The sequence below is a fragment of the Rhinatrema bivittatum genome, chromosome 4 (assembly GCF_901001135.1).
Source record: "Rhinatrema bivittatum chromosome 4, aRhiBiv1.1, whole genome shotgun sequence".
In the NCBI taxonomy this organism is placed as follows: Eukaryota; Metazoa; Chordata; class Amphibia; order Gymnophiona; family Rhinatrematidae; genus Rhinatrema; species Rhinatrema bivittatum.
The window spans coordinates 169,586,941-169,614,418 of record NC_042618.1 but is presented as its reverse complement, the minus strand read 5'-3'; the positions used below and the strand labels follow the sequence as shown (position 1 = coordinate 169,614,418).

Here is a 27,478-nt window from a genome sequence, read left to right as displayed (position 1 = left end):
TTGAACTTGGCATGATATCTTCCTCACCATGCCATGCCCAACATATGCCAATGAGGTATAATTTCAGTCCAGCAGATTTTGGAGGACAGCCACAGAGGAAACACAACTCGAGTCGTCCCTGATTGCATTCAGTAAAGCGAGAATCACGCTGTTCCCCAAATCACTGCCTCCGAGGTGAATGATAAGGAGGTCTGGCAGTACTGGTCCTGCTCTCACTGACTGCAACAGGGGCCATAGTTGGTGCCAACACGTCTCCTTGACCAATCCACTTGATGGTTCAGCTTTTTCTGATAGCCCGAGATTTTGCCGAAATTTCCTGTTTATGGCTTTTTTTGAGGGCATGCATGATGAATGAGTGGCCAACGATCCATACAAAATGACGAAGGGCAGCAACTGCAAGTGAGCGAGAAAAGTTAAGTTTTGGTAATCACCCCACCTGGTGCCAGTGCAGGGGAGCAGTCATCATGCCTAATGTAAGATGCAAAAGCTCTGGTCCTCCATCATCCCATCTGCTGTGTGACAGCTTGCAGGAGGCTGGCGGTGGCGGCACTGGAAGCAGCTCCGATGCAGAAGGCGTGGATGCCAAAACACCCGCTCTGCAACCCAGCCTTTGCCAAGGTCTTCTTGAGAACTGCCATGAACTAGTACCTGCTTAAAGGGATCCGACACAATGCAGCAAGAACAAAGAGTCCTCTTTAGGGCGTATTTCTAAGTATAATATCACAGCCATAACTGTGCATGTCACTAAGCCTCTAATGGCTATCAGTATGATAGCCTGCCGCACATCCCCTGATCAGTCTTAGAGTGCTTCAGCTGCAGAGATAGGGTGCCATTCGAGACACAGACATCCTCCAGCAGAAAGCCCCACAGCTTTGATGCGTTCTGTGATGGTGCTATAAATTTGCTAACATGCAAGGCCCTGAAGAATGCTAACATGAAGGCTGCCTGGAAAAGCGTGGTCTCAAACTCATCAGTAGCTACCACGGGCAATACGTTCCAGAACGACAAAAAGTCACGAGTTAGCAGTCTCTGCATAACATGTCGGGGTAATGTCTCCCTGGTCCTGCCCAGCATTATGCTTTTAAACAGCAAAATATTGTTCACAGCGTTCCATTTCCAGCTTAGTGAAGAATGCTAGTACCGCCATGTGTGAGCAAACCATGTTCCTGGATAGTCCCTGCTGCTTAGCCCCTGCTGCTTAGCATGCACTATGTAGCTAATCAGGAGATCCTCCAGAATCTGGTGTCCAGACCAACCGTTCGCAACAAGGAACACCTTCACTTTGTTATAATTGCGGATGTAGGTGTTCCAAGTGGATGGAGTGAGTGATCTATGCAGCATCTCACGCGGCCTGGTTCCAAAGTACGAGAGCTGTTCAGGGACCTCTCTTCCAACCGACTCTGCTTGCAGTGCCAGCTTCCTGAACAGAGACCACTTGCAATGAGAAAGAGAATACACTCATTGCGTGTTCCAGGAATGTGTTTCGCTTGCGCCACAACATTCATGCGCAAGCAACATAAAACAAACTCCCTTAGCAACTCTGACACCCAAAGGCACTTGGATGTCTGTTTATTTATTGATTGGACTACCACTGCATTGTCACACCACTTGCCGACAACTTAGCGTCTCACCCCATAGGTGCACAGTGACTACGATGGGGAAAAGTTTGAGAAATGTGATATTCTTGGTTAGGCTGCTCACTACCTGCTGGTCTGGCCAATGTGCAGTGCACCAAGATCCACCAATATAAACGCCAAATCCACTAACTTCTGAAACATCAGAGTACAACTGCAGGTTGTTGCTGCTGACTGGCCTGGGAAACCACACTGAGACACCGTTAAACTCCCTGAGAAACTTCAGCCACGATGCTAAGTCTTCTCTAATTGGCTTGCTTATGTGCAAATGGTGGTGATCATGAACCAAGCCAACCATGGACCGAATTAGTCTGCACTAGAATACTCTGCCCAGGGGGGATAACTTGCACAGCAAAGACCAGGCTACCTATGAGGGACTTCATGTGTCTCAATGTGACTTTCTCTTTACACATAGTGATCGACATCAGATCAGCCAATTTTGCTAGCTTGTCTTGTGGGAGTCTGAATTCCATGTGCATGGAATCAAGCTCGATCCCCAGGAAAGTAAGGGTAGTTGTCGGACCTTGTGACTTATCTGCCAACGGGATGCCAAACCTGCACGCCAACTCCTGAAAAGCGTTAAATAGCTTGACACATTCAGAAGTCTCCTCCCCGATCCAAGATGGCGGCTTGAAAGGAGGTCGGGTGAAGAGTCGCTCCAATCTTGGTTTGAATTTCTTGAATAACTATGCCTCACACTAAGAGAAAAGGGAAAATCCGAGTGGAAACCTCGACAACTCCGATTCCTGCCCTATCTCAAGCATCAATCGAGGGCTTCTTTTCCCCGGTAAACATCATAAACCCAGGAGACGCGTCTGCTACGGCCATTGGGGAGGAGCAGATACCGACGGCGTTGCACCTACACACCTCTCTGAGCCCCGGTGCTCCCATGATGCCTTTGCTTCCTCACCTCGCACAGCCCCTGGATTCGGGTTTGGCTATCAGATGCTTGGTGCCGGAAGAACTCAGGCCCTTTGAGGAAAAAATGGGGGAGAATGGATCGAGCGCACAGGTCACCGAGGAAATTGTGTCTCCTGCACACCCGCTGCAGCAACAGCTGAGAGTTAGTGGAGAAATGTTCTTGGACACTATCCCGCTGACTTCTATACCAGAGGGGCAAGTAGGCCTGACTGCGGCCTCAAGTTTGAGGCAGGAACACCATCAAGATGGTGGGGTAAGCGCTATTGCTACTTCAAGTGTGGTTGAACCACAAAAAATTACCTTAGAAAATGTTTGGGCCGCATTACTTTCTTTAAAAACCCCAATAGTAACTCTATCTACGGTTATGACTGAGACACAGCATCGTATTCAGCAAATTGATCCATTACTGGTATCACATTCTGATAAACTGGTTGGCCTGGAAAATCGGGTTTCTCAAATGCAGACTGTTCAATCTGGTCTAGTTCAAGGAGAAATGGTAAACTCAAGAAAAATAAAAAATATAAAGAATGAAATGAAGTATAGAAACCTCAGAGTATTAAATTTTCCACATGCTAAGTTAATATCATCAATAGAGAAATTTAAAAAATATATGTTGGAAAATTTACAAATACCCCAGAAAGCTATACCACCATTTGCGAAGATCTTCTTTTTAAACGCTGGGAAGAAAACAGGAAATGATTTACAGAATAGAGTACTACAACCACCTGAAGCTGGTAATCTTACAGACTTTTTGGAACAATCGTTTGAAGAACAAATTGATTTCTGGGGAACTCTGTGTGTCAGCTTTATGTTTCCATCGGACAGAGACACTATAATGAGGTTATTTCTTCGAAATAGAGAGAAACTTTATTTTGGACAGAAAATATGGATTTATCTGGACATAACCAGGGCTACACAATTACGTAGAAAAAGGTTTCTAGGAATGTGCCAAGAGGCAAAAGATCTTGGTGCCCAGATTATAATTCGTTATCCGAGCAAATGTGTGGTAAAATTTAATAATGAAAGATGTGTGTTTTTTGCCCCACCTGAATTACGTTTATTTCTTGATTCTCATTCCCTTTTAAAGCATAGTGCTACTTGAACTAGTCATAGAATTTTATTACAGTGTTGTAACCTTCTTTATTCTTAATAACATTTTCCTATGTGAGCTCCTGCGATAATCTTGGGTCTCCCTATTTCCTTATACAGGATCTTATATTTCTTTTGAAAATTATCTGTTAATTTTCTGCTATATCCTCTCAGAATCTATATTGATATAATGTAAATTTAAGTGCTTAATTTTATTTTCTTTACCCATTCATTGGCAAGCTTGTTTGCTGTCTAAGTTGTTTAAAATGCATAAATTAAAAAAAAAAAAAGTCGCCTCCCTTCCTATGAACAGGAAATTGTCTAAGTAATGGACTAATGATCTTAGACCAGAGACCTCTCCTGTTGCCCAATGTAGGAAGGTTCTGAATGTCTCGAAGTAGGCGCACGATATTAAGCATTCCATAGGCGGACACTTGTCATAGTAGGAAGCCCCTTTCAAAATGAAATCTGAGGAGCAGAAAACTACTTGGGTGCACCGGCAATAGCCGAAAAACAGACTATACTGCTTTCGCCATGAATGCACCCTGGCCACAAGGACCTAAGCAAATTCAATGCACTGTCGAAGGTCGCATACTGTACTGAGCAGCACTCCAAGAGGATATGGTCATTAACAGAAGAACCTATTGGGTAAGAAAGGTTATGTATGAGCCTTTATTTTCCAGGCTCCTTTTTAGGGACAACTGCTAGTGGTGACAAAACAAGAAGCTCAAATGGGGCCTCGGGCAATGGGCCAGTGATCCACCCCAGCTAAACCTCTTTTTTAAGAGTTTATTTGACAATACTGGCCACCTTGCATGCCAAAGGGGCATGGACCACCTACCCGGAGCGCAGTTGACCCATGTGCGGGATAACAAAACCCTCCCGAAAACCTTTCAGCATGATATTTGCCCCCTCCTTATCGGGGTATCAGGCCAGCCAAGGAAGCATCGCTTGCCAACTGACCAGGGTTGGGGCAATAAACTGGCCACTTCCCCTGCTTATCCTTTTGAGAGCATTAAGTAGCTGGGAGGGGAGCTGTGCACCAATTACAGATATGTTTATATCTGTAATCGGTTGCTTAGCATGCTCCTTGGCTATATTTGCAGTATATATTGCTCACATGCGCACGCTTGGATTCGCATGGTTGGTGTAAAAGGACCGCGAGTTTGCTTTGGTAACAAATGCCCGCATTGTCATTTTTGTGAGCCATAGGCTGACGTCTTGCCTTCCCCAAGACTTTTTGGGCTTACTGGCCATCCTCTCATGAAAAGCCTCATCGTAATTTAGCCATGCAAACCCACTATATTCCTTATAAGCACCCAAAATGGTGTCCACGTACGTAAACAAAGGCCGAACCACAGAGGGTTCTGCACAGGCAATCACGGAGGCCATTCGTGTGAATGCGTGAACCAAATTAATCTCTCTCTGCAGCTGCTTAAATACATCTAATTCCTTCTTCTTCTTGCACCTAGTCTGCTCCCGCTTCTTATGACCTTTAACAACAGGAATAAATCAATGTAATGCCTATGCCTGATGCAATGTCTAAGGGCTTAGGTACCAAGTCCCATAATTTGTGCTCCACTCCAGATGGCTCTGCGGGCCATGATGCATCCTCACAGTCTAGTCTGGTTGCTACAGAGGAGGACTGGGAATGTCTGAACAGGAGGATGAAGAGTTGGACAACATGCTGCATGAGGAAGAGGAAGACCACTTATGGCTCACATGCTTGGCCTTACCCTTTTACCTCCGCTCCCCGTGTGATACCCTATCGGCACTCCGATAGGGTATCGCACGGGTAGATTTACCATGCTCCTCAGCTGAAAGGGATGTTGGTACAGGAGCCACTGGTATAGGTGCTGGTGCCTGGTGTCTACTGCCCTTGGAGAAGGCCCCAGCAAACTGCTGTAGTTTCCAGCTGGCTCATTGTCAGGATCAGGCAGCCCAGGGGAGTTGGTCTCCGGAGGAGGCCTCATGATTCATCAACCTGCAGAACCTTATGAGGCGGCTCTACTGGCTCCTTAGGAAGTATTGGCATCCACTCTCTATTTTCTGGCTCCATGAAAGAACTGACCCTGGCCTCTCGAGCCTGAATAAGCAGCGGAGGTGGTGCTAAAATACTGTCTACCCGGCCAATACCATCATGAAGCTCAAAATTGTCTGCAACCTTTGCCTGCTCTATAAATGGTGCGGCCCTTGTCCTCCGACATCTGCTGCGGCTTAGGATCTCTGAGATTCTTAACTAACTGGTGCAGATCCTTCCCCATCAGCAGCCAGCCCATAAAGGGCAACTTCCCCAGAAAGTCTTAGACCAAGAGTCAGCTGCTCAATTGTGTAGCCACAAGAGCCAACGCACCATAACCAAAGAGCCACCGAATATTTGGAACTCCCTAACAAATCCTACAGAGTGTCCGCCAAAAAGGAGGATCCCATCCTGGCCACCTCCTTGCTTTCCAGAAACTGTTGGATCCAGCGAAAGCGAGCCCTGACCTCTAGGGGCAAGCAGATGCAAATCTGCACCATCATCATTGATGGGATGAACAAGCTTCTCAGGGGAGGAGCTCTTTCTTCCTGTCCTGTGGGTCCCTCCACAGGAACAGCGGTATGCCTGGTCACTGCCGTAACTAAGGCATCCACTACTGGAACCTGAAAACACTTCTGCAGCGCAGCAGGTGGAAGAGGGTACAGCCATTGCAGGAGGCTGATTACTCGTAGGCCTGACTTCAGGGACTCCCATTCCTCCAACATCATCTCCTTCACCTCTGAGTGGAGTGGAAAAAGCATAGTGGTCTTATGCTTTCCCTTAATAACTGAGTCCCACACTGGAACCCCTGTGGCTTTGACGCCTCCAGTCGAAGACACAAAATCATCTGTTCAATAGAAAAAAAAACGACCTCTTGTCCTGGTGAAAAAGGTGAATGCCAAAATCATCTTCAGAGCCAGAGGGAACTTTCCTCTTTTCTAAGGATGATGAGATTTCCGCATCCCCAGGGCCCTCCCACAAAAACCTCAGTGCTTCAGTGGTTGGCCCATGCCCTCTTGGCAGGAATCGGTGAGGGACTGGCACAAAACCTTCCATTATCCTTGAAGTAGCTCCTCGAGGCACCTAACCACAAAGGCACAAAAGGCCTGGTGGAGAAAATGAAAAAATTCTGAGGAAAGTCCCCCTGGGACCCCACGGTCAATAGCAACATGTCCCCCTATCGAAGTCCCCACTGATGTTATAGCTGGCACCAAAATCAGGGTCACAAACTCCTCACCTGCTCCAGGGCACTTCCCCAGGTCCAATTGCGCAGGAGAGTCCAAGATGGCCACCATCTCTGGAGGCCTTGCCACAGACTGCTTGTCAGGGCCTTCGGAGCTGTGTGTTCAAAAAGCATGCAGGCAGTGAGGAGGGACAAGGCCCGCCACCAAGCAGTAGCTGGGTCTCTCCCCATCTGAGCACACGCTAGACATAAGGGCCCCCCTTCTCTGCTGCAGCTCGGAGAACCCTGCAGACTGCACAGCGCCGAGCACCATGGGCAGGCCTTTCCAACCCTCCCTTCTCCATGGCCTCCAAACTGCTGTCAGAAGAAAAATGCCAAGGCTTGCTTGCTGCACCTCCCTTCTCCTGTGGCTGCAGGAGAGCCGGCTGCGACTCATCCCTGGGCATCTCTGTCAATGCCAACTCCTTCTTGCTGCTGCAGCCCGAAAAACAACACTTTGCTTGCTTTTTTTTTTAAAAGGAGTACGACTGCAGGTGCTACAATGGAGAAGGGAGGATGGGAAGAAGAGAGAGGGAGAGTAACCAGAGCATTAAAAAGGAAAGCAGAAAAAGTTCCTCTCAGAAGGAAAAAGATCATTTATCTGAATCCCTTCTCTTTTGTTTTGTTCCCCCCCCCCCCCCCCCCCCCCCCTCCAAACACTGCTCCTTGGCCAGGCTCAACCAAACACCGCCTCAGGGACTAGGAGCAGAGCAATGGGCTTGCAGTGCTGGTCTAAACCAATGGCCTGGTCCCGTGGTCTGATCTGAGATCCAAAACCGAGCTGCTGCACCATCTCAGTCTTACCATCTGATGGAGGCAGAAAATGCTGTACTCCTGGCTGCTTAGCATCACCCCTAAGTAGTGGCTGTGATGTCACAGACAAAAAAACCAGTTGTCTGTCTCCATCTGCTGGTAGGGGGGGGAAAACAACCCACTTGTCAAGGGCTGGACTTTAAAGCCCCCATCAATCATACTTCCCTGGTCTAAAAGGCCTTTCAAGGCCTCGCCATAGCAACCCTTGCATGAAGCATCCACCAGACTCTCATCAAATCTACTGCTAGACTAAGATCATAAGCCATCCAACACAACTGTTAAAAATGTTCACTGAAGTCATCAACTCAATTCCATAATATCCCTTCCATTTTTACCAGGTAAATATTTTCCATTAATTTCCATTTTTTTCTTCAAGACCCCAAGCTGATGAAAAATGCTTTGAGCTCTGCTGGTTTGGAAAAGTATGAAATCAAAGAAACAATGATGAACTGAGATGACTCTCCCCAGAACGTCAGTCATTACCGACATAGCTGCACTCTGTATTATATGACTATGGTTACCTATCTGTGCATTTTCTCTAATCCTGAAACATATATAGATATAATTAAGAAAGTGGCAGAGATCACACTAGACCAAGTGTCACCAAATTTGGCAGAGAAATATCAGTCAAGACTTGAATTTTGACCCAGCCGTTGCCTCCTGCTTTTTTATTTTTGAGCTTCTAGTGCAGTCAGAATTGGAGCTGGAATCCAGTGCTATGAGTCTTCATTCACAATTGCCTGGGGATAGTTCCCCTACTTTATATTCCCTCCCACCTTACTTAGGTCCAGTCAGTGTAGCAGCAATCCTCATCCAAGCACCAAGAATCCAGCCTTTTTCTGGAACCCTGCAATCAAGGGCTGTAAATCCAACCATTGCACAATGATCTCCTCCTACTCCTCCCCAGGATCAGTAAGCAGCCCTGCCTGACCATGGGGGGGCGGCCTGCGCCAGGAACTGTTACCTCCAGCTCCCCTTACATGGCAGTGTACAACTCTGCCACCAAGATTTGAATTTTCTTCCAATACCAGCAGGTCCGCAGCAGTACAGAAACCAAAACAGTCAATATCATGATTCTCTGCGCTGGACAGTGAAAAGACGGTTTCTAGATCCTGCCCTTAGGCAGCTGAAAGAAGGCAACCCAGTCTTGTTCTAGCATTAATCACCACAGCATACGCAGAGTGCTTCGTTTTCAGTTTCTATTTTATTTTTCCCCAGGAATTTAGCAGTGTTCATTACAAACAAGAACAAAAAGGACATTTACCCAGAAAAATGACAAACCCATTTTTTTCCACCAATGTCTCCCATTTTTGATCTTGGTGAAATGAACACCGCTGAATTCCCAGGAAAAAACCAAAATAAAAATTGAAAAGGAAGGTCCCTAACCTATGGCATGAAAGACGACGGGAAGCTGGGAACGCTCAGGCTTTTACTGGTCTGTCTATAAGGGTTGCACCTCCCCATCTCATACTGTTAATCTGTCAGTCCACGCGTCACATGCTTAAGACATATTTTGCCCTGAGACTGAGTTGATCTTCCAACAATAACTGCAGAGCTTGATGTCAGGAAGGGCAGTATCTGGCAAACAGGCTATTACACTTATGATTTTCTATTTCTAAAATAGAGGCAATGAAAGGTTAAAATCTAATCCTCAGAGATGAGGAAGTTGAAAGAAGCTGTTAATGCAGAAATGTAATGAGGGAGTAAAAGTTGGGCAGAATAAAAATAAATGTAATAAGTTACTTCAAGCCTGGGCCTGATTTACCAGGATCTATGGAGAAGGCAATACATTTCTCTCAAGCCAGCCATCTCCACCTATCTCTAAATCTGAGTATTGTAACCCTTTCAGAGAGGAGAAGAGCCCTGCGTATTATAGGTCAAAAACAGCAAAAGTGGGCTTTTCCCCACCAGCCATGCTTGGGACTTTTTATTTTATTTTAAACACAAGTTAGGTAGGCTGTAAATCTAGAAAGCAAATAAATAAAAAGCAAAAAAAAAAAAAAAAAAAAAAGTTTTGGTTTTATCTGTGAAGATTGTGTAATAGAAAATTCTGTATCAGACTGTCATGTCTTACATCTGCTACAGTACTTCCCAGAAAATCAGGGGCTGCGACTTAGGGAACAAGCTGATCATTACAGCTTTATGCTATTACTAATAAGAGAGACAGAAGAGTTAGCATGGCAACAGATTTAACATGGTGACATGTCACATGGCTGCAGCCGATCTGGAGCCCTTCTGTGGCCAGTGGGCAAAATGCTCTCCTTTTCCAGCGGGAGGTCAGGAGAGCGGTATATTCTGCAGCAGCCCTTGGACACTGCTGCTGCCACAGACTTGCCAGAGACGCTATTCCATCCTAGCCTCAGCAGTCAGCAATTACTGGCACGGTGGCCTAGCCTGGCTGCTGTCTAAACAGCAGTCTCATACTCACATAAGCAGAGGATTTGGATACAAATTAATGCATTCGCTTTCTTTAGCTCTTTCAAACAACATTTTATTCTGCCCTTCATCACCAACCACATTTCCATAAACATTATATAGTATGTGCACACATCTACATTACACAAAAAGAGGTATATACACACATAATTCTGTCTGTATATAAATATACAGAGACTTACTTGCTGAGACGACATTGTCCTGACAATAGAAGCAGGATTAAGTAATACATTTTAAGACTGTGCTGCTAGCATGACATGAATTGCCACATCTGCATGCTTAGAACATAAGACATGCCATGCTGAGCCAGACCAAAGATCCACTGAGCACAGCATCCTCTCTGATAGTGGCCAGTTCAGGTCATGAGTAGCCAGCAGATCTATTCCCTGTTGTTCGCTCCAGGGATAAGTGGTGGTTTTCCTCAAATCTACCTGGCTAATAATTGTTTATGGACTTTTCTTCCGGAACCTGTCCAAACCCCTTTTAAATCCGCTATGGACCAAGTCCTCTGGCAACAGATTTCACAAGCTGAATTGTGTAGGGTGAAAAGAAAATACATTTCTGATTTGTTTTAAATCCCCTATCTGCTAGTTTCATGAAGTGTCCTCTATAGCCCTACTACTATTTGAAAGGGTAAAGAACAATCTTTTATTGACTTGCTCCAGCCCACAATGATTTCATACATTTCTATCATACCCCCTCTGTAATTCTTCTCCAAGCTGAACAGTCCTCACATGTTTAGCTTTTCATAAGGGAGCTGTTCTATTCCCTTTTATCATTTTTGTTCTTCTTGTGCCTTTTCTAATTCTTTTACCTTTTTTTGAAATGGTGAGAGCAAAACAGCATACAATGTTAAAGGTGCGGTTACACGATGGATCGATAGAGGTATTATGATTACAGCTTCTGTTCTTAGGTGTTTATAAATTGTAAATTTAGATGTTTATTTTCCAGCTAGCTAGTTCTTTGACAGTATTAAAAATAAATAAATAAATTCAGTGTTTATTGGAGTTGTCACAGCACGGTACTATTGCAGTTGAATTAAATGCATACATTTGTGCAGCTGAGGAGTCATCAGCACAGAAAAGGCACAAAAACAGAGCAGAGGACCAAAGCAGACAAGGGGAGGAGTAAAAGAGCATTAGGGGATGTTGTATTTTTCCAGTATTTATCCAACGAACACCTATTTTATTTTATTTTTTGCATTGAGGTGGTTTATCAGTATTTATTAGTTAAAACCTAAAATCAGAAGCCCTAATTATGATAGACTCTGTTTTATTTTCAATTCTGTTTTATTTTCCAAATCATTCCTTACATTGTGTTTTTTTGGTAGTGTTTTTATGTTTTATTTGTTAATTGTTGTACAACAACTGGGTGACCGAAATAAGGGCAGGGATATGGTATAAAAAAAGATAGATAAATTATATTTGCTAATGATTTCAATGTGTTGTCAAGAATTCCCAGATCCTTTTCCAGGATGGTGTTTCCTAATATGGAATTCAGTATTGCATGCCTATAATTAGGCTTTTATTTCCCCAATGTACATCACTATGATACATTTCATCTGCCATTTAGAACCCCAACCCCTCAATCTTGCAAGGTCCTCTTGCAGTTCCTGACAATCCCCTCCATCTGAACAACTTTGAATAATTTTGTATCATCTGCAAATTTGATCACCTCATTCATTGCTCCTTTTCCAGATCATTTGTAAATATCTTAAACAGCACAGGTACTAATACAAATCCCTGGGGCATACCACTATTTTCCCTTCTCCAATGGGAGACTGAGCATTTAGTTCTACTCCGTTTCCGGTCTTTAACCAGTTATCAACCCACAATAGGACACTGCCTCCTATCCCATGACTTTTTAATTTCCTAAGGAGTCTCTCATGAGGGACTTTTGTCAAATGTTTTCTGAAAATCCAGGTACACTATATCAATTAGCTCACCTTTATCTATATATTCTAAAAAAAAATAAATAAAAAAAAATATATATAGTAGATTGGTAAAGAAAGACTTTCCCTATAACCATGTTGGCTCTTCTATCATTAAGCTGCAGCTATCCCTATGGCCAATAATTTTATTTTTAAAAATAGCTTCTACCATTTTGTCTATGGTTTCCTGGATCACCTCTAGAGATCTTTTTTGAAAAAGGGCCATCCTCCAGCCTTCAGGTACTGTGACTGTTTTTAATGAAAGGTTACAGATTACTAGTAATAGGTCTACAATTTCATATTTGAATTCTTGCAGAACGCTGTGGTAAATACCATCTGGTTCTGGTGATGTATTACTCTTTAGTTTGTCAATTTGCTTTACTGCATCTTTCATGTTCAGAAATTTACTTCATTTTCTCTGAATCATCAAAGAATGTGTCCCAGGTGGGCATCTCCCCCACATCCCCTTCAGTAAAGACTGAAGCAAATAATTCAAATAGTTTTTCTGCTATGGCCTTGCCATTCCCTAAGCATCCTTTTACCTCTTGGTCATCTAGCAGTCCAAGCAACTCCCTCATTGGTTTCTTGCTTCAACTGTACTTGGGAAAGTTTTATTAATATTAGCTTTTGCTTTTTTGGCAAGCTTCTTTTCAAAGTTCTTTCTTAGCCTCTTGGCTTTATATTTAACTTCTTTGTGCTTATGGTTTTTCCCATTTTCCTCATTCAGATCTGCTTTCCATTTTCTGAAATACATCTTTTTGCCTTTATTTTCACCTCACCATTTAACCATGCTGGCCATCGTTTGTCTTCCTTTGATCTTTTTTTAATGCATGGAATACATTGTACCTGGGCTTCCAATTTAGTATTTGTAAACAATATCCATGCCTTGTGCAAATTTTAATCTTTGTAACTACTCCTTTTAATTTTTTTTCTTTTTACTAGCGTCCCCATTTTATCATAGCATCCCTTTTTAAAGTTAAATGTTTCTTCAGTAGTTTTACTTAATGTCCTCCTGTCCAGTGATTTAAGTCAAATTTGACTGCTTTAGGATTACTGCTAAGTAGCCCCACCAGTTACCCCTTGCTCCAGGTCCTGCATTTCACTGCAAACTAAATATAAAATAGCTCCCCCTCTTATTAGTTTCATGACCAGCTGCTCCACAAAGCAGTCATTTATGGCATCCAGAAACTGTATCACCCTACCATGTCCTGATGAGACATTTACCCAATCCATACTGGGGTAATTCAAATCTCCCATTATCATTGTGGTGACAATTGTATTTGCCTTTATGTTTCTCATATCTCCACAGTAGAGGCCCCTGTAGGTGGTCTCTCTAAGGCAGATGACAATGGAGCACGCTGGAATAAAACATACAAAATATTACATGCTCATCCATCTATTGCTAGAGCCACCCTCCTCCTGACTGCATGCTCTGTCAATTGGTAATCTTAACAGTAGCACGCGGTCACATGCAGTCAAATGAACAGTTTTTATAGGTAAATTATTTTCCTACCTGCGACATGTTACCTTACTTGAACAGCAGGTCCATACAGAAGATATTGGTCCAATTAAAAGTCCCAAGGCAGAGAGCTAGGCTTTCCAATTAACTGCTGCAGTTAATAGGAAGAGTTGGTTTGTTTTGAGTATTCCTGTTTCTTGAAGTGTGAACATTTCATTAAAAATAATAAAAAAAATAAAAGTTGCAAAAAATTTGGAAAACAATGTACAAAGATCAAAAGTTAAAGTTGTGACCCATCCCCATCCTGTAACCTAACTACACACCAAGGCTCATAGGCATGCTTTTGAGAACATGGACTATAAAATCCAGAATGCTCTGGAACATAAACAGGATCTTGGCCAGCCTTTTGGGCACCTTCCCCCTGCCCTAGCTTCTATTCCGAGATGGGCCATCATCCTGGTCATATACTCAATGTTTTCTTGCTATGATACTTATTACAATTGCAGTGACGAGCAGTCTGTACAAGAAAATGAAACATTTGGCAACTTTTAGACTTTTCTGCAATTTGTTTGTATTTTATTGCAAATGTCATTTTTCAGATGTTTCATGGGTCTCAATCAAGCTCCAGACCTATCCTAAACTGAATTAGGAAGCACAAGATCCTCACAGCTAGGAAGCAATACACAGACATTCTAGCCTTGAATAAAAAATGCTCCAAGAAAAGGATCTCAGTAACACCCTTTAATCTTCAGCAGTTTCTGGGTGCTGATGCAGTTCCTAGTGTTCAAAAACAACACAGTCCTGGACTCCCTTAACACTTTCACCTTAATAATGGGGATTCTCAAATAAGCAATTCATGGCACTGGAGCTATTCTTTCCTTGTAGTAATAAAAATGCCAGATATCCAAACCTAGAAGCTAAAAGTTGAAGTCAGAAAGTCTGTTTCTAAGGCACAGCATTTCCCTGGGTTTTATAGGTCAGCCCCAGGAACAATTCAAAACTCAGCTGAAGGCTCCTCTTTGTAGTTTCAAGCTTCATTGTACTTCCAGCACAGTTGGATTATACTCCATTGCAACTAACCATGTTTTTTGGTTGTTTGTTTTTTTGTTTAATTTCCCCACTTTTAAACCTCTCCCCATTTCTGGCCAGCCCAACCACTGCAGTGTCTGATCCTCACCAAGAGCCACAGATCATGAATATCTGTCCTTTCCTGGAGCCCAATACAAAGACACCAAAATTGGGCCAGTAGCTGTCACTGTTTACACCAATAGAGATTCCCTACAAAGCAACCTCCAGCCTCGATGGGAAGAAGCTGAGCTCAGGGACCACTGCTGCAGTCATCACACCATCCTTTACTTGTGTTTGAAACCCAAACGATCTACAGCACCAGCAAAACAAAATCTGTCCAAATGCAAAAAAAAATGTCCATTTTATTTTCAGAAGCAAATTCTAATCCTGTCATTATTGGGTGCTCTATACAGTTTGTCCACCAACTAATCTTCAAGAGACATCTTATCTCCACCATGGCACTTGTGCTCATACTTGAACCTGCAGAAGCAGCCCTAGCCCTGGGGCTGAACCACTAAAAACCAGACTATAGAAAAACATGGGTCAGGTAGGCAAAGAAAAGCACATCCAGTGCCACACATGTTATCAAACCTTGATTACAGACAGTAGGCTGCCACTGGACAGAAGGAAAGAGCAGAAACAGGAAGAAAAGGCTCCAGTACACTGAAATGTCAAGATGCACTATTATAATCCATTAGAAGGCTGAAAATTTGGAACTTCAGTTTTGTGTTCTTTTAACGGAAGAGAAGCTGAGCAGCTGAATAATTGTTTCTTCATGTTTATAATACAAAAGAAAAGCAAAAAATAATCTTGATGCAAGGGCAGCAATTGACTGTTTTCTGCATCTTCCTATGCTGTTGTCCAGCACTTTTCTGAGGTGAGCTTGTCATGGAGCTTGTGTTCCTGCGTCCCATACAAACTGGAACAGCCCCCTCTTCATTTCAACTGATCCTCGAACAGTTCCCACTGGCACCACAGCAAGTTTACGATGCAGCCACCAGCTCCCCTTTCGGTCTGGCCTTGATAGGTTCTTTGTCTAAGTAGAGTCAGAGACAAACTATTAAAGGCTGATTCAGGGCTCTCCCTGAGCCTGGCAGGACAGCAGTGCTTTTACTAATTCTGTAATGTACAATGAGACAGAAAGCCGCAGGTGGACCCCGAGGACTATTTCAACATGCTATAAATTCAGTGTGCAAATGTAATTACCAACAAAGGCCAGCTAGCTTTTCTCTCAACTTCCAATCAAAACAAGTTGGGCATCCCAACTCCACAACTGAAATTGAATCGTAAAGCCATAGATATGTTGATGGTACCTTGTTAGTTGGCATTCCCTTGGCACACCGAGTTCTCAAACACATTTCTAGTAACTGCTCCCACAAAACTCCCCTTTTCTCTTAAATGGTGACACAAGCAAAAGGCGCTAGAGGAGGAAGGGTAGTTACTACTGCTACTTAATATTTCTATAGAGCTACTCGACATGCACAGCGCTGTACAAATAAAAATTACATGGACTAAATATTTATATTTAAAAAATATTTTACACAAGCCCCTCACTTTGGCAGCTATGCCCAGATCTTCTCACACAAGGCAAATTTGGCCACAGTGCATCATAAAACAATTTCCCAGGAAAAAGATCCTAGGAAGCAGGGGGAGAATGACTTCCCCGTGCACAAGTCTTAGTTCTTTCTCTGCTGAGTTTTCAGTCTTTTGGTGAACTCAGCTTGCTAGTACTTCTATCTCCCACAATTCTCCAGAATGGAAACTCCCATGGGCAATGAGTGCTACAAGGAGCAATTGTTCACAACAGCAGCTTTTCAAAACCTGGAAAGAACGGCAGTAGCCGTGTACAGGAACATCTTTTCAAAGCTCTGTGCTCTTTCCCACAGAAAATTATCTGCATATCGACTGAAAAGAATCTAGAGAGAACTCACTCAGGAATCCTCCCATCTGCCCCTTTCCTCTGCAGTTCTGCTGAACTCTGCTTTTCATTGGAACAGAAAGGATTCCAGATTTTGGAACTGGGGGCTTAGGGAAAACTCTGATTCCAACCTGAATGGAGCAGTTTACAGAGGCTGTTTGCATTGCTCAGCTGAGGCATTACAGTGCAGGAAATTTTGGTTCCAGTTTCCTGACTGGTGCTCCCAGGACTTGGGTACATCATACAGCACTGTGGAGACAGAAGTGGCTCCTGCTGCCACAAGAGCAGGACTGAGGGATTCAACCTCGGAAAAGACTCTCCTTCAGGCCTGGCCATTCTGTCTGGCTGCCATTTTGTAATTATATTATGATAAAGGCCTTCAGAATCATGTGTGTGTTATTTATACTCCCTCAGGCAGTGGTTGTAAACTTTGCACCTAAAACATTTGGAAGAGATTTTTCCTGCATAAAGTGATTTAGTAAGTGCTATATGTATTAAAATACCTGGGATTTTTCCAGCAAATGGTTCTGCTGTTGGGGCTTCTGGAAGTTCCAGGTCTCCCTGCAGAAGCATTACAGACAAAGACAACATCAGTACATAGAAGCTAATCATCTGACAAAAGGGCATTAACCTATCTGTCCTAACCTATCCATTGTGAACCGAGGTGATGTTTTGCAAACGTGCCTCGGTATATAAAAAAACCCGTAAATAAATAAAATAAATAAATAAATCTGCCTCCTTCCCGGTCAACTGTGCCAGCTATTGATGCAAGAGAGATTGAATTAATACATAAGACTAGCCTCAGAGTTATACGTCTGAAAACATAAAATCATCTTTTAGAAATGAGAAAAAATGCCATATGAAATGTTACTAATTAATACAGTGGAAGAATTATGTGGAGCCTCACCTGAACAATAGCATCTAACTCCTCCAGAATGGCCTCTTCATCTTCGGTAGTCAGACTGCCAGCAAGCATTTCATCTATTTGCTGCAAGAAACAAAAGTAGATGCAAGGCAACAGTGACACTTTAGCATCCTGCACCCCCTCAAGCTGACCCACCTTATGTGCCCCCCCCCATCTATCTTCTTGCACACCTCAGCTGGCCCGTCTTATACATCCCATTTCCTTGTAGCACCATCCCAATGTTCATTCCCCTGCTTGCGCCCTGTGCCCTAGACACTTACCCTCTGGTACTCAATAGATTCCTGTGTTTCATCCATGATTCTCTCCACTTCCTCTATTGACATAACCTTGAGACAGAACCAGAAAGAACAACCTAATTATCTCACATATGCAATAAGAAGACGACAGAATACTAAGGGAAACCTGTTAAGAGCCAGGTATCATCTATCTGTCCTTTGGGATCCTGCCAGGTACCTGTGAGCTGGATTGGCCACTGCTAAAAACAGGATATTGAACTTAATGAACCTTTGGTCTGACCCGGTATGGCAAGTCTTATGTTCTTATGTACTCTGCATGGGGACAAAGTTGCAGGCTCTTGATCCAATATAAAACGGTCTGCAGAGGACCAAGCTCTAGACCACTTATAAACTGTGACACTGCTCTTGCTGCAGGCCCTATATCTGCTGTCAGAACCCAGTAAAAACACTGAGCTTCTAACCCTGTACAGGGTCCAATACTAGGGTCACATGGCTTAAGTGGATATGTAGTATCTGCCTTCAGTCACAGTACTCACCTCATGCATTTTCTTCAGACATTCATTGCCAACTTTCAATCCTTCAATCACTTTCATTTCAATTTGAGTAAATTCTATATCTTGAACCTAGAGAACAAAATTGAGAACATCACAAACCAAACAGCATGGCACAGTGACAGCTGCAGATTTCTAATACACTCCACATGAGGCTTTGTAACATCAGTACAGGCCAAGTAAACGGTGGTAGCACTGCTGCTTACTGAGAAGGGTCTCCTTCCATTACAGGGAGAAATTCAATTTTGAAAATGTTATAATCCTTTAATATCGCATCTGCTCTAATACTGTTCTTCAGTTCCAGTAAACCAAATATTTGAAAGCATATGATGTCCTTACAGATACAGGATTTAGGGCACTGAGACAAACACTGGTAGCTCATTAGCCAGATTCACCTACCATGTGTTCCAAATTGCTGATCTGATTTTCAGTTTTATCTAGAAGTTGTTCTTGGTATCGTTTCTTCTTTAGCAGCAACTTAGCTTTCCTAGATGAACAAAATAGAGAGGTAAAAAAAAATGACACCACTAGAAGCTACCACCATTAAATCATAGATGGATTTTAGGGTGTGCAGAAGATGAAGCACAGAGGATATGGCATCAATTCTAACACAGAAAAGTTTTACAAGGAGGCTTTTTGAGGAATGAGAAGGAACAAATGTTCATAGATTCCCCAGCCAACATGAGATGTTCCCACTGATCCTTTAACAGCTGTAAATTCAGCAACTCTTTAAACAAGTTAAATTCAGATGATACAAAATATGGAATGAGAGAAAAATAAATTTTCCTTGCAAGAGAGCTTCCATTAGTATCATTGTCTATTTATAATCAAGCCTTTCCAACCAGAGAGGTCAAGGCATGTTACAAAAGATTACAATGGCACATAGCAGATACAGTGAATGGAAAGTGTAAGAATGCAGCTATTAATAAGGTACCCGAATTTAACATAATATAAATATGTCGGAAGCAATGCATTGTAAGTGTAGCAATCAGTTTAAGGATTTTTGCAATTTGGGTCTAGATAGACTGGGTGAGTTAGTATACTATAGGGGCACAGAGGTTGTGAATATAGTTCTATACAAAAAACAGTACTATATATATTAGTTTGGCAAGCTTCAAGCCAAGGAACGTTCTGTCTGCCTTTGTTGTTGGCTATTTTATTTTTATTTCAATCTTTTTATTATAACAAATCTTTACAAAAAAAGAATAGTAAAGTTGACAAAAACAATTTTTGTACAGGAGTATTCGTGTACTTATACTCTAATGTGACCTTTTCTAGTAAATAAGACAAACATTAGGAACCCAAGTAGTCAAATATATACTGCCAAATAGCATGAACCCGCTTTTTCTGACACAACTGCCACAGCCAGCTCGTATATGTACATCATCCAGATTGTATTCCACCAAAATGTACAGTTATGCAATCTATTGTCCTTCCAGTTACCAAGTACCGTTTGCAAAGCATGTGTCACTAGAATATCCAACAATTCACTTTGATTAGCAGTTAACATATCTGCAATATTGCAGGACCATAAAATGACCATTTTGTAAGTTGGGGATTGCTGAAGAGGTAAACTTCTTCTGATGAACTCCCAAACTTGTGCCCAAAGGGGTTGGATCTTATTTCAACTAAATAACATGTGGGAGTGTGTGCCATCACTTTGATCCCAATGCCAACATGTTCCAGCTGCTCGCAACCCAACTCTATGCCATTTCACAGGAGTCCATGCCACCTGATGCAAGGTAAAATATAAAATATCAAAGTTTGTGCCCAAAAGCAATTCCAGTTGAGGAGCCCAGATGCAAATTGCTTCCAGCCCTGTACATCCCTAAGTGGAATGAACACAGAGTTCTCTATAAAATAAGGAAGCCTCATGACCTTGGGAGTAAAATTTAGGACTTAAGTATTAAAGTTTGGGGTTGTCAGCCAGTGATTTCAAGAGAGGAACAGCACGCCTTATATGACACAAGTGAAGCTGCTTAACTCTGAGATCATGGTATCTGATACAACTGAACTAACTCTTCAAAGAATAAAATGGCATACAGTCTGTCAACTGGCCAAGAGTCCAGATCCCCTTTATCTGCCTTTTTGCCAATTTATTTCCTTTTCATTAATAATTGTGGGTTATGCTATAGTGGATGTTTATGAAAGTTCCGACAATTCTGTAACAATTTATCTAAATGCATAGACCTTGATGCACAGCATGCAAGGCTGGGACCTTCCTTAAGACCTAGGGAGCTCTCACATGGGACAGTAGGTTAAATGGTAAAGGAGCCACTATGGATTTTTTTCTAGGGTAAGTCAATTGGGTTTCTAATGTAAATCTTCATTGTTTAAGAGCCATCGACTCCATACCTCAAGAGAAAAGCATAATGGTAACTTAGGAAGTCTGGGAACCAACCCCCACCCTTATCTTTGTCAAGTTTCAGTTTTCATAGTGCTATATGAGGAGGTTTCTTCTTCCATAAAAATGAAACTAACACCCTCTCAATCTTGACCTAAAAGGATGCAGGAAAGAGGGGGAGGCATATAATTAATTTCTTTTTACATGAAGATTACATTCTTTGCACTACGGTATGTGTAAATTGGAATTTTCCCCTCACTTACTCTTTCTTGCCATCTCGCAGCAGCTGGCGAGCCACCTCCCTCTCCCGTTCCAGCTGCAGAGTGATCTTCTTCTGGTACTGCCTCAGTTTATCCCGCTGCTGCTTCAGTTGCTGAATGAGGAACGCGAGACTTTTTCACTTTAGTACACAGCAGACATCACGGCACAGCCTGAAGGATTCTGATGTGATGGTAAATAAAAACACTACTACTCAATGGTGTATGGGGGAGGCCAAGGAGGCAGTCCACGCCGGGTAACAACAGGGGGAAGGAAGGAAGGAAGGAAGGGTGCCATTGGGAATGTTCTGTAGCACAATCTGGCAGCACAGCTGCAGAAGAGAAAAAAAATGCATGATTTGCCTGCCCTGAGCACTTGCTTCTCATGCCGACTCTACCCTCCAGCTTCCATCCTCAGGGGCAGGGGTAAGGCGGCAAAAGTGACCCAAAACCTTCGCTACCCTGACCGCCTCACCCTGCATTCAGGCCAGCACACAAACACCGCTGTCCTGGCGGTGCAGAGAGGTGACGTGCTGGCAGGGTTCCCACTATCCACCAGCAAAAGCAAGGCCTGATGTGGAAGAGGCAGCCCTATGGGGGCCGCTGGTATTTCCCCAGAGCTGGCAGCAGCAGAAGAGCCCCTGCTCTGCAGCCAGCGGCCGAAGAAGAGGTACAAAATGGATGTGAGAAACTGGACCTGTGAGAATGTCTGTGTGTAAGAGAGGGTGTTGTGTATAAGAGTGTGTGTGCATGAGTGTGCCCCTGTGCAAGTGTGTGAGAGAAAGGTTTAAAGTTTATGCACCTTCCTCCAATCCTCGACAATCTCAGGAGGACTGGAAATCTAAAGTTCCCAGGTATGGAGAGTGGGAGATTTTTTTTATCTTTGTTAGCTTTAATTACTGTCTGCTGTTTTGAAATATTTTAATAGTGCTTGGTAATTTTTTAAAACATTTTTATCTGTTTTGTTTATTGGATATTGTTCTGTTCGTCAGCTGATTTAACATTCTTTTTTATTGCACGTTTAATGTTTTACATTGCTTGATTGTATTTGCATTGCATACAGAGTTTGGTTTCTTGTGATTTCCAGTTCAGTTTTTGTCTGCATGTTTCTATTTATACTTTATGTTCCCTTCATTCTGAATATGATGAGGGCGTCTGTTCTGGCGTTGTGACTGAGGTCAGGTATTCTGCTAATGTGCAGTTTCTGTGTACGGATTTACAATGTGGCTTTAATCTGTGTTCCTAATAGGAGGAGTATAGGTATTCAGGGCCGTACTGCTTTTCAATAAGTTAAGTGCTGGCAGTTATGATATAGAAGGCTTACTATACTGGAACTGGAGTTTAGTTTATTCCTGGATTTCTGTGGCTCAAGTCCACACCCAGTGCACTTTACCTTAGGCCTAATACCATATGGGATCCAGTGAACTGCCTTGATTTACTATGAGAAAGGCAGTTTAAGCAGCCTATTAAACTATTATTTAAAGTGTATTTTTTGCTGTACATATAAATAGAATATACATATTTTTGTAAATGATAGTTTTACTTCAGAAGTCTGTAATTTGAATGTCCCTTTTCCATATAAAATCTCCCTTTTTAATTTGGGGAAGTAGTTAATAAATTTTAAAATACAAAAAAGATGCATCATTTTTAATTGTGTGGGGAGGGGAGGGAAAGGAGGATGAAAGATAATAAGGTTCTTCCAGGGAATCTAATGCCCTTGCACCAGTCCTGAGTGTGCCACACACACACACAGACTCCCACCATTCACTGACTTCTCACATCCCCAGGGACAGATGCTGGGTAAGGGTGGGAGGCAGACGATAGGGAGTGGAGAAGTAGCCTAGTAATTACAGCAGTGGGCTGTGAACCAAAGAAGCCAGGGTTCAAATCCTACTGCTGCTCCTTGTAACCTTGGGCAAGTCACTTCCCCCTCCATCGCCTCAGGAACAGATTGTGAACCTTTTGGGGAAAGGGATATATCTACCTGAATGTAATCCGCTTTGAAATGGCTGAAAGGCGGAATGTAAGTCAAATAAATAAAATAGGGTTCCCAAGAGTGTGACTAGCTTCTTAGAAAAGAAGTATCAGCGATATCTGACACGCCTTTGGGACCCCTGACTCCTGCCTCCCTTCCCCAGCATTGAAAATCACCAAAGGGGTCAGACTCCAAGGGGGACACCCCTTTCCAACCCTCTTTGTGATTTCACCGCATCATGGGGGTAGGGTGCTATTTCATCCTTCGCTTCAAGCAGCAGATTGCCTTGAGCCGTTCTCTGCCCATCCTGTCCCTCTCATGGTTCCTTCCTTGCTGTGACTCAGGCAAGGCTACTGTCGCCAAGTCTCAAATCCCAATTTGCACTACCACGATGGGTGGAGAGGGGGGTCGATGGGGGGCAACCAGTGATTTGTTTTGCACCTTGTCTTCAGTGTTTGACTGCATGGCATGTACATGTGAGCACACTGCCGAACCAGCCAGAGCCCTAACTCCAGACCTACAAAGAAACCGCTGATCATCCACAGCTTCCTGCTTTGGTTGCTGATGCACTGCATACCGCTCTATCTGCTATATGGCTGCTGCCTCCCTTTCTGCAAGTCTTGGGCTAGCCTAGCCATCTCTGAGTCCACGCCTGTCTTCTTAAAGTCCAGCCATCTTCAAGTCCTGTGGAGGCGATGCTGCTGTTGTGGCCTTCAAAATTTAAAGTTCTTGTCTGCTGCATGCTAGTCTTGGCAAATTGAAGGTATATATCTGCCTCCTTGTGCTGCTTATCGACTGCCTACTTTCCTCCTCTGCATTCCCAGTTTCTGTGGGACCCTGTAAAGTGTGTGTCTGAGACAAAGGAGGCATGTGGGTGTGTGAGAGAGAAAGAGACAGAGGAAGTGTGTGTGTGTGTGTGAGATACAGAGGAAGGAGTTGTGTGTTTGAGAGATTGACAGAAGAAGCATGTGTGTCTGTCTCACATGCACACACTCTCAGGCTGTCTCTGTCTCTCACCAAGCACGTATGTGTGTGTGAGACAGAGGGAGCATATTTTGTTCGTGTCTGCATTTATCCCCAGTTCATGACAATCTCAGGGTAACATATTGAGAGCAGGAGATATTTAAAATATTTTTTACTTTTAAATTATTGGGTATTATTTGATGTGTCTGCTGTTTTGAAATATTTTAGCGATGCTTAGGAAATTTTTAAAAATTTGTACAGGAGCTTCTAATTATTGATGTTATTCTATTCATCAGTGGTTTTGATATGTATATTTTTTAGTATGGTTTTACTATTCTGATTGATTTATATTTCTTGATTGTATTGTTTTGTGGAATAGTGATGTTCTGCTTTTCCACTGTTGCACTGCATACAGAATCTAGCTTGTGTTGTCCAGTTCAGTTTTTGGGTATGTATGTTAGTGTGTGAGACAGAGGAAGAGAGAGTGTGTGTGAGAGAGGAAGAGTAAGTGAGAGAGAGAAAGAGGGGAAGAGAGAGAGAGAAAGAGAAACAGAGACAAAGTGTATGTGTCTTTCACACACATGCTCCCTGTTTCTCACCAAGCCTGTATGTATGTGTGTAAGAGAAAGAGAAAGCATATTGTGTGTGTGCATGAGTGCCCCCAGTCTATTACAATCTTAGGATGACAGATATGGAAAGCAGGAGACTTTTAAAATCCCGATTAGTTTTCATTATTGGGTGTTATTTGATGTCTGCTATTTTGAAATATTTTATCGATGTTTAGGAAATTTTTAAATTATATATGGAGGGGGGGGGGGGGGGGGGCCGCCAAAGGAAGTATCTGCCCCGGGTACCAAATAGGACACTGATACCACTAGAGTTGGTAGGTGTAATAAGAACAGTAACATGGAGAAGAGGAGAGAAGCTAAAGAGGGAGAGTCTGAGAGTTCTGCTTGGTTGACATTGGTTTTGACATCACACCAGTATGAACAGCAGCAGCATTTCCACGTTATCCCTTAATTTCTTATGACTATATGTCTACTGCACCTTTATTTCCCGCCTAAGAACAGTGGCCTATACAGAGAGGGGGAGCCTGGGCAAGACCAAGGGCGGAGAAGGCTGGAGACCTCCCATCTATAAAAGGCCAACAAAAACAGAGCAAGTAAATTATCACCATCCTCACCATTTGTTTATCACACGTTTTGCCAGCAAAGAGCTTAAAGTAACATTATGAATAAGGGGAGAGTGCAGCATATCTGTGACAGCTCAACCACCCCACCCCCCCCCCTGTCCCGGCCCCACTGCCCCCAGGATGGGGCATCATCGTTACCAGCCCAGCCCCTTCCCTCACGAGTGCCCTTCTCACCAGCACAGCCTTGTCCTGCTCCGTCACGCGGCTCCGTCTCTTTCGCCCGAAGATATTGCCCATAGTGGCAGGAGCAGTGCTGAACCCTGCGGCCTCCGCCCCATACAGGGGGCCCGAGGGGACAAACCGGTGCGCCGAACCTCGAAGCGGAAGTGCCGGCGGGCTGCGAGCAGTGACGTCACATGGAGCTGCTTCCGTTTCCGGGAGACTGGGGAGCGACGTCCCGAGCCTCGCACCGCCCAGCGCTTGTGTCTGTGGAAAAGCAGCGGTAGGCGCTATCTCAGGAGCCAAGAGGACAGCAGGCAGCAGCAATGCGATACGAAACTTTTGCTCAGTATTTAGAAGAGAAGGGTCGCGCAATGGCCGGAGGCGAGAGGGAGCATGAAGAATAAAAGTAGAGGAAGGCCCTTTCTGCCTACCGCCCCGTAAAAGTCCCACAGTACCATGGCAGCGCCCTTGTGAAGTCGGCTCCTTGGCACAGGTGCAGTCGTTTTTGGCCTGGATATTTGATGCCTTCACCATTTGGCACGATACTAGGATCGGCCACTCGTACGCCAGAAGGAAAACAAAAGTTTGCATGGAATTTGCCTGTATAACTACTATAAGTGAATTTGAATATACAAATATAGTTATCAATATAATATTACAAATTACCATAATTTAAATAGAACTACAACCCCCATCTCCCTCGCTTTTGAGTTCGAGTTGCCAGAGGCATTGCCTGCTCATTCATTCTCTCTTAGACAGACATAGACGCTGATGCAAAAGACAGCATACAGCTGCGCACCTGTCGGCCAGCACAGAACAGGAGGAAACGTGTAGCAGGTAGGGACATAGGCAAGATTAGTTAGAGGGGGGGGGGGGGGGACACTGATGCAAGAGGGAAGGAAGGAAGAGAATGCTGGGGGTTGGGAGAGCTGAGGAAGGATGGCAGGCACTCTGGAGAAAAATAAAAGGGGACTCGGCCACAACTGTTTGTCTAGGGCCCCCTAAATAGTTAAAGCTGCCCTACTCAAGAGACAAGTCTCATTCTCACTCTGACACAAACACTTTACTATTGGGGGAATTCTGTGTAACTACAGAGTGCAGAATTTACACATAATTTCCCTTTTCTGTGCAGAATTTGCAAGTATTTGTTCTCCCAGTTGAGAATGCAGAACAAAGAAGCAGCACTGCCAGCCTGCAGGTGGAGAAGAAACTGGTGACATCTTCCTGCACAACAGTGCTTGAAATCTTACAATGTTGTCAATCTTGTGAGAATGGCATGAGAATTTGAGCAGTGTGCAGCGCACACTGTCTGATTACCCTCATGGATGCAGGATTATGACAGCACCAGTTTCCCTTCCATTCCACCTACAGCACCACAGACTTCAGACAGCTCTAGTGACTATCTCACCTGCTGTACTGCATGCCTGCAGCGTGTAGGACCGACTGCTGCACTGGGGAGAATTTGCCTATTGTGTTTTTCCTTCAGGTCACCATTTTCTATTTTTTTTAGCTGCTGTAACTCTGCTTTGAAGCCCTACCCTTCAATATCTTTGGGTTCTGCAGATTAGAAACGTGCAGAGGCACACGCCACCATTGCATGACTAAGGAGCATGCTCCTTTATGTTCACCTCTATTGTCTTGGCATTTTCTCCCTTAGTTCTCTTCAGTTTTAGTACCTGTACCTAACTCCCACCCCATGTTGTATTCAGTGGCATACTGGGGGGGGGGGGGGCACCCTGCATGACAGCAGGAAGGGCCCACAACGGTGGTGCCAAGAAGTGATGTGCTGGGAGAGTCCTGTAGAAGAGGTCAGCAGCAGAAGACAAGGCCCTGCAGTGCCGCTAGCGGTTCCTGGGAGCTGGCGGCAGAAGAAACATAGAAATGATGGCAGAAGACCACCAAACGACCCATCCAGTCTGCCCAGCAAGCTTTGCACTTTTTTTTTTCTCATACTTATCTGTTTCTCTTGGCTCTTAGTAACCTTTTGGTTCTATTTCCCTTCCACCCCCACCATTAATGTAGAGAGCAGTGTTGTAACTGCATCTAAGTGAAATATCTAGCTTAATTAGTTAGGGGTAGTAACTGCCGCAATAAGCAAGCTACACCCATGCTTATTTATTTACCCAGACTATGTAATTCAGTCCTTGGTGGTTGTCTGTATATAGATCCACTTTTCTTCATGCCCCCTGCCGTTGAAGCAGAGAGCTGTGCTGGATATGCGTGAAGTATCGGTCTTTCTCCCCTGCCGTTGAAGCAGAGAGCTATGCTGGATATGCATTAAAAGTGAAGTATCAGGCTTATTTGGTTTGGGGTAGGAACCGCCGTAACAAGCAAGCTACTCCCCACTTTTTTGTGAATGCAAA

At 43.7% G+C, this 27,478-nt stretch overlaps 1 protein-coding gene across 2 annotated transcripts; it reads right to left on the bottom strand.

Moving 5' to 3' along the window:
* Positions 1 to 14,250: 14,250 nt before the first annotated feature.
* Positions 14,251 to 27,096, bottom strand: CHMP6 (charged multivesicular body protein 6). Of its 2 annotated transcripts, XM_029599202.1 has the most exons (8): positions 25,128 to 25,354; positions 20,830 to 20,939; positions 18,622 to 18,709; positions 18,208 to 18,294; positions 17,696 to 17,761; positions 17,418 to 17,498; positions 17,014 to 17,071; positions 14,251 to 15,628 (listed from the first exon to the last, which is right to left on the bottom strand). In XM_029599202.1, the coding sequence occupies exons 1-8, from the start codon at positions 25,188 to 25,190 to the stop codon at positions 15,576 to 15,578; spliced, it is 606 nt and encodes a 201-aa protein (XP_029455062.1). In that variant the 5' UTR covers positions 25,191 to 25,354; the 3' UTR covers positions 14,251 to 15,575. The 2 variants fall into 2 exon arrangements, with proteins under 2 accessions (XP_029455062.1, XP_029455063.1); XM_029599203.1 differs by lacking the exons at positions 14,251 to 15,628; positions 17,014 to 17,071; positions 17,418 to 17,498; ... (2 more) ...; positions 18,622 to 18,709; positions 20,830 to 20,939 and adding an exon at positions 21,014 to 21,155 and having other exon boundaries at positions 25,128 to 27,096.
* Positions 27,097 to 27,478: the final 382 nt, after the last annotated feature.